Source organism: Garra rufa, chromosome 10 (genome assembly GCF_049309525.1).
Source record: "Garra rufa chromosome 10, GarRuf1.0, whole genome shotgun sequence".
Lineage (NCBI taxonomy): Eukaryota > Metazoa > Chordata > Actinopteri > Cypriniformes > Cyprinidae > Garra > Garra rufa.
This window is the reverse complement of record NC_133370.1, coordinates 11,685,570-11,693,734: the sequence shown is the minus strand read 5'-3', so window position 1 is coordinate 11,693,734 and position 8,165 is coordinate 11,685,570. Positions and strand designations below refer to the sequence as shown.

Below are 8,165 nucleotides of genomic sequence, written 5' to 3'. Positions count from 1 at the left end.
ACTATGGAAATGATACTTTTAAATCTTTTAGCAGCCTCCTCCCCCTTAGTGGGCGTCATCAAGTGTTATTTTACAAACTGTATTATGGGCAGCCGTGGCCTAATGGTTAGAGAGTCGGACTTGTAACCCAAAGGTTGCAGGTTTGAGTCTCAGGTCCGGCAGGGATTGTAGGTGGGGGGAGTGAATGTACAGCACTCTCTCCACCCTCAATACCACGACTGAGGTGAGTCCCTTGAGCAAGGCACCGATCCCCCAACTGCTTCCCGGGCGCCGCAGCAATGGCTGCCCACTGTTCCGGGTGTGTGTGTGTTCACTACTGTGTGTGTGTGTGCACTTGGATGGGTTAAATGCAGAGCACAAATTCCTAGTATGGGTCACTTACACAACTTCACCTCCTTTCCTTATTATTATTTAGAATGTAATCTTGACAAAATACATATCGTCGGAAAGTTCTGAGTCTCAAGATTCCATATTTGGTGGTGTTAGAACAGAAGTAAAATTCACAGAGAAATTTTGACATTTGTGACAGAAAAATGATGGCACCCAGTGGCTGTCTGTGAGACAACGTCCTAAATAAAATCTTACAGAAACATACATTTTTTATATCAACGTAAATATACAAAAATATTTTTTAAAATATTTCTTTATATTAAATAAAAAAAATGTACAGTGCATTTTATTTACAGGTAATTTAGACTTTTTGATACTTTAATATTTCAAAACTATTCCACTTCTGCAATAATCTTCAAATTGTCGTCTTAAAAAGTCCAACCTTGTTCAGAAATGGGGTGACAACTAAAGGGTTAATTTCTTTGCAATACTATAACCATGATATATGGTCTATTAAATAATAGCCTAGTTGTCTATAACTTATTGTTATTAAAATATTTAATGCAGTAACACCACTGGAGACTAACTGATTATTAATAGGATCGCATTAGGATGCAAGGTTAAAATGCGCTCTTATCTGGCATATCTGGTTAATAGTTACGCCTCCAACATTTGCATCGCCCAATCATCAGTAACGTCAGCACATCAGTTAAACAAGGCAAGCCACAAGGGACACGGTTAGCTTAATGCTAGCGCTAGCCTGTTACATTGCAATAGATAGGATTTCACTTAACACATAAACAGAGAGATGACTGCGCTGATGATGGCGAATGATTTACAGATCCCAAAAATCACTGAGGAGCAGCTCAACTTGTGTGGTAAGAAGCACTCCCTCTGCATTGTAACTTTACACAGAGCACATGCATCACAGTAAACAGGCTAAAATGTCCGCGATCCAAAACGGCAGATTCAACAAACGCATATTAAAAGCGGCTAGAGCTCCTAATTAAATATATTTTTTTTATCCATGTGCAAGCTATTGAGCTCTGTGAAACAGCCAATCAGAGCAGAGCTCATTAATATTCATGAAGCTTCCAAATAAGGCAAAAACAGAGCCTTTCATTCTAGGGGCAAATCCTAGGGTTATAAATGGACCTGTAAAACCATTTCTGGAGATTTCTTGCCCTTTTCTATGCCATATACCTTCTATGTAGATATCAGAGAACACTTTTAAATATTCTCTCAATGCATTCTATGGCACATTTAACTTGTTTGTGTGTGTTGCTTACTTTTTCAAATATTTTTATAGTACTTTTTGGTAGCATAAGGGGCAGTTGACATGAAGCGTCTTTTGCGCGCGCAAGTTCGTTATTTCAAATGGAGACGCGCGTCTTGCGCACGCATATTGGAAGCGATGCGCACGCGGTGCGACGCGCTCGTTTTTTCCAGGCGCGTCCGCGCCGCATCGATTTACAAACATCTCAACTTTTCAGAATGTCGCAAGCGCACCGCAGGTCATGTGACATGAACTAACCAATCAGCTTCCTCACGTTTTTCCGTTACATTGAAACCTCAGCAGAAACATGGAGGAGCAGCTCATCATTGTGGTCCAGGGATTTCCTGAACTTTATGATTTGTCAAGCCCCCATTATTTTGACGTTAATAGAAGAAACAATGCATGGAGACGCATAGGCTTGGAGCTAGAGCGCAGCTGATGGTTGCTTAGAAACGGCAGATGCTTCCGGAGCGCAAGCGCCCGAGCGCTTTGTTGCTAAGGAAGAAAGCGGCGCGCCTAGCGTTTTCCACGTGTTTTTAGGCGCGACATGTGAACAGCCCCTAAGGGTGTAATTGTGGCATCTTTCAGAAGAGGCTAACTGCTAAAACAAACTAGCCAAACATTCAGTCATGTACAGAACCAGGGAACTAATTCTTTATATCTGTAGAGAAAGGGAAACTGAAATCTGTGTGAGCTGTTGTATATCTTTTTGTTTTTGTATATAATATGAAATGGCAGAGGCAGGTATCTTTTGCGATACACTCTGATTCTGGAAAAGGAAAGGAAAGGAAAGGAGGTGACGTGAGGCCAAGTATGGTGACCATACTAGGAATTCGTGCTCTGCATTTAACCCATCCAAGTGCACACACACACCGTGAACACAATGGGAGCAGTGGGCGGCCATTGCTGCGGCGCCCAGGGAGCAGTTGGGGGATTGGTGCCTTGCCCAAGGGACTCACCTCAGTCATGGTATTGAGGGTGGAGAGAGTGCTGTACATTCACTCCCCCCACCTACAATCCCTGCCGGACCTGAGACTCGAACCCGCAGCTCACTTGGGTAACAAGTCCGACTCTCTAACCATTAGGCCACGTCTGCCCCTAAATATCTAACCACTTACTGGAGACACTTTTTGTATGGAGTGTCTTTCAGAATTTCACTTTATTTAAGAATGTGACAAGCTGGAATGGTTGACTGTTGAATCTGGTGATTTCTGGATTTTTGGCTGTTGTTGTAGCGTTTGAGTTGAAGAAGCCAATATTTCATGGGCTGAGGGTCAGGATATCTGTCCAGTCTGTCTCATTTCCTATGGAGGCTTTTGGGATTAGGATGAGCAGAAAAGAGTCTACAGATGGAGATGTGGACTGTGATGTCTGCACTGGGGACAAAAACAAAGCCATCAAGTCCTGTCTGGTGTGTCTGAACTCTTACTGTCAAAATCACCTCAAAGAACAACATAGTTTCTTTAGAGATGAGAGACACGGTATGATAGATACCTCTAGAAAAGTGCAAGAGATGATCTGCCCTCAACATGATAAACCGATGGAATATTTTTGTTGTACTGATCAACAGTGCATATGTTATCTGTGTATGATGGACAAGCACAAAAACCATGAGAATTTGCCAGCTGCAGCAGAGAAGACTGTGAAACAGGTATGAACTGAAAGTGGATTTGCTAACACTTAAACATGCTGTTTCCCCTTTTTGATCTCTTTTTCCACACAGAGGCAATTCCATGATGAAATTTCGATTCATAAACTGGAAGGAGCAAGTCTGACCTGGTGAGTTCTAAAAAGAGCTGAAAGAGCACTTGCAGACATCTCCAGTCAGTTCCTTCTTTTTGATGTTTTTTTTTTCATATTAAAACTATTGTCTATTACAACATTTTTAGAAAGTTAAAGTAGTTCACTTTCAGAAAAAACATTCACAGATAATGAACTCACCCCCTTGGCATCCAAGATGTTCATGTCATTCTTTATTTCTTTCTTCAGTTGTAAAGAAATGATGTTTTTCAGAATTTCTCTCCATATAATGGACATCTGTGATGCCCCCGAGTTTAAACTTTCAAAATGCATTTTAAATGCAGCTTCAAATGGCTCTAAAGGATCACAGCCGAGGAAGAAGGGTCTTATCTAGTGAAACAAAAACATTTACAATTTATATACTTTTTAACCTCTACACAGAGTAAACACATAGCTAGACAAGACGAGCATTTGAGGTTAAAAAGTATATAAAATGTAATTTTTTTAGAAAATAACTCATCGTTTTGCTAGATAAGACCCTTCTTTCCTCAGCTGAGATTGTTTAGAGCCATTTGAAGCTGCATTTTGGAAGTTCAAACTCGGGGGCACCATAGAAATCCATTATATGAAGAGAAATCCTGAAATGTTTTCCCTCAAAAACATAATTTCCTTACGACTGAAGAAAGAAAGACATGAACATCTTGGATGACAAGGGGGTGAGTACATTATCTGTACATTTTTGTTCTGAAAGTGAACTACTCCCAGACGCGTGAAGACCGTTGAAAAACGTCCCTCCGTCACGTCCCGTTAATGGTTGAAAAATAGTTCCGAAATGAAAATTGAACCGACGTCTTTGACGTCTTTGACGTCTTCTGGCCGTGAAATGCAAGTCTTTTTGGACGTCCACAGACTAGGGGTGGCACGGTTCACAAAACCCACGGTTCGGTTCGTATCACGGTTCTTGTTTTTATTTTTTTAATCTTTAACACTCCAGAAGTTTGTTTTGGCATATGAAATGTAGCTTGATTATCCACAATTAAGGATACATTATTAAAAAAAAAGTTTTATCATGTAATCACCGCACTCACCACAGACCATGTGACATGAACCAACCAATCAGCTTCATCCTTTCCTTTAATAAAATTGAAAGCACAGCCAAATTGGATGAACAGCGTATCATAGCTGGCGCATCCAACTCCATGCAGCCTTCCTTATCTCTCCCACTTGTTCTTGTATCTCTCCCGCTGCAGTTGCTCAAATTCGGCTGCGAAAGCCTTGATGACGACACACTTTATTCTCATTGGTCAGATTATGTGACGACAAGCACGATGTGTGCTGCATGTTTTTTCTTAAAAAACTTCCTGTATGTAATCAATCTTTATATCGAATATCTGATATTCAAACAAAACAATAATGATGAAAATGAAGATAAGGCGATATGGTTAATATATATTCTTATTGTATAAGAGTTAAAGTTTAAAAAAAAAAGGTCAACCAGAGGCCGTTTTTTAATGGATGTTGTGACTGAGAGGCTTCACTACACTGAATACACTGCTTATAAAAATTGAAAAATGTCCTATAGCTAATTACAAAACCAAGATCCAAATAATAAACGTCATATTGCATTACATTAAAGTAACTCACACTTGATATGATCAACAAAAAAGCAAAAGAGAATAAATGATAGGGTAACTTTTTTCGTTTATTTATTTATCTTACGTAGTTTAATTTCTTCTTTTTCTTTATTCCTTTTTTTTTTTGTGTGTATGTTTGGAATACAGTTTCATCCTCTTAGACGGTGGGCCGAGTGGAGATTTCGTGTTTTCAAACGATCTGTGGTGAGGGATAACCCAGTTTTTTATATGTAACCGCTACGCTTTTCAACAAAGTAAATAAAAATTGTTGCCACTCACACACTTTGTCCATTACTATAATATCGATAACTTTCTCCAGGTTATTTTCCCGGCGAATAGAGCAAGCAACTACGTGCGGGGTCCGACCTGCATGACGTATTTGATGCCTTCATCCAATAGCGTGCATGGAAAGTGTCGGTGTTGGCATAGATTTATATACGTAGATGCCTCATTAGCGACTGTTTCTATGGGCCGTCATACGTGAGCCGTCCTCCATTTCACTGCGGTCTACTTGACGTCATTCACCCATAGGTCTATGTAACTGACCATAGTAATCAGTGAATATTCGAAATGCCACAGTCCTGCACAGCCGTTGGTCTGCGAACCTACAGTATGGTGAATGACGTCAAGTGGACCGTTCCAAAATGGCGGACGCATCTACGACGTGCTTGGAGCGGTCCAATGGGGTATCTACGTATATATATCTATGGGTGTTGGTGACGCGTTTGTGAACACACTGGCGCGCTTCGCGCCCAGGATTTAAGATTGTGTTATTTAAGATGAGAAATAGTTTACCTAATTTTGCTACATATTCAGTTTGACACAAAATGAGTACGTAGAGGTAACGTTATCCATTTGTACTGTTTTTATTTTATGTAATCACCTTTTGTCATACGAGGTCCTGTCATTTCTTTGTAATCTTTAATAAATACATCCTTCTGATTTAACACATTTGACAATGGTATTGCTTGGAAACGAGACAGACAATACTCTTTTTCCCGCCCATGTTTACTTGGAAGAAATGGCAAAACATGAAGTGCTGTATGCATATATTTGAGGGAAGTGGTGGACCCACCATTCCCTTCACAGACATAAGTTGGGAGAAATGTATTAAATCAGTGTTTCTGTGGAAAGACCTTGAGGGCAGAGAAGGTATCATTGCAGAAGAGGCAGTACAGGCATACAAGTTACAAAGCCATGAACCTACAAACCAGTTAGTCAAACCAGCTGGCTACCACAGGGAGTGCTACAGCCATTTCACAAATATCTTACTCCTCCCCCGACTGCAAGGGGCTGCTCTCGCCAGCCGGTGGCAGGCTAGTGTAGTGAATCTCGAACGCACCTATCATGTTTATCAGCAACACAGCACGTGATTGTGAATAACGCGATATCCACATTTGATCTCGTAGGTATCTGTTCCGCTTCCAGAGCTCAGGGGTCCGTTCTTCGTACCTCGCTTACTACATCCAAGATCAAATGACACATCCAAGATCAAATCATCGCACGGTGCGTTCACACTACAGCGTCAAATTTGCGCTCAGTGCCGCTGGCAACGCTACAACGCCACTGCTTTGGGGAGTGTTAAATTTAGAACAGAGCACGCCTATGGAAAAACAATGTTTACACCCTGCTTGCGTTTCATCGTGTTCTTTTAACGGCGGTTCGCAAATGGAACACTGGCATGTAAATGAAAGCATGCAAAGCGCATTTACTTCTGCATGCCTTTTTCGATAATGATTTCAGCTCAGCAGTTAACCAGTTTCGGTAACACGCGTCATAGTTGCCTTGCCTACTTCTCACAGCGATTGGTTGTCGCTCAGCGTTTTGCGCTCAAGATTTGCATAAAGTTGAGGAATGCCCAACCTTTTGACGCTCTCAGCTGGGCTGCATCCGAAATCGCATACTTCCATACTCAGGGGTGATAGCGTTCCGGCACCACGCCGGATTTCCGGCGTACTGTGGCTGCGGGGGAAAAAAAAAATCAGGTTCGCGGATATTGATCTGTCATTTCTCTGAGATGTGCAGGTCAGAGAGCAGCTTGACGCTCAACGACTCAAACAAGTCACATTCTAGCCGATGAGCCAATCAGAAGTAGGGAAGGGGCGGGCCTTGTGTCTTTGTCAAATAGATTGATACAGGTTAAGGCAATGCTCCATGCGCGAAGGTGTTTTTAGCTCCCATACTGTACAATTGTCTCCTACTGGCAACTCAAACCGTAATTCATGGATATGTTTATGAAGCCAGGGGAAGACATTAAGGATTTCGATAAAGGCATATTTACAGGGCTCGCAAAATCGCTAGCCCGACGTCCCGGAGCTATTGGGTTTTCCAGTCGGGCTACTATGAAGGTAAAACAGTAGCAAAACTCGAGAGCTTGTTGATCTGAATGTGAGAACTTGTCATTTTAATATTCGTATTTGTAAGCTGAAATTTGAACTCACAGCTCTGATGTGAAAAGCTGAATCTGTCGATTTGCACACACAGACAATGATCAAAACACCCGTGTTTTGAATTTGAAGTTGCAAATTAATAGCTACAAATGTGTAAAATGACATTCACATAAACAAAATGAAAGACACAAATGTGTACGACATATTTGCTTTCGCACTTTACTTCAGTTTTACTGTACAACCTCAAGTCAGCACTTACAACCTCTCAGATCTGGCAGTACAACTTCAAATCCTAGCGCTTTGACTTGTGCTACTCTTTTTGCGATATTCCTGTAGCAAAACTCACTTGTGCACTTGTAAACGCAGACGTGAGAGAACAGAGTCTGGGGCGGGGCTAGGGTGGGAAGGAAGTCATATTATTGGTCGATGCCTGACCAATGAATATCGCTATACCAGAGTTGCCATTTAACTCTGTTTTTATTATCTTATTATTTTTTTATATATATATAATTTAAACTTCTTTATTGGGTTAAATTCCTTATTTGCTTATCTTTATTAATATCCACTTGTGCTTATATGAATATAATAAAATAACATGGGATGTCATTAATTAACCTTTTTAAATGCAACAATTTAAAAAACTTATAAAAATCGTGTGCTTGATAATGCCTAAATGTACATTAAAAAGCAAAATCTAAAAACATAAGCAGTTATGACCGGCAATACTGTTTTGAGAAACTTGAGCTAAAGTATTTATTAAAAAGTCATAAGGACATCTAGTGGTATTACATATAA

The 8,165-nt window shown here is 40.6% G+C and overlaps 1 protein-coding gene across 1 annotated transcript in view; it reads left to right on the top strand.

Moving 5' to 3' along the window:
- The first annotated feature begins 2,933 nt into the window (after window positions 1-2,933).
- The window catches only part of LOC141344459 (NACHT, LRR and PYD domains-containing protein 1 homolog), a 21,120-nt gene continuing 15,888 nt past the window's right edge, over window positions 2,934-8,165 (top strand). The window contains exon 1 of the mRNA XM_073849354.1: window positions 2,934-3,087. Coding sequence (XP_073705455.1) covers window positions 2,934-3,087 — 154 coding nt within the window. The remainder of the gene's footprint in view (window positions 3,088-8,165) is intronic.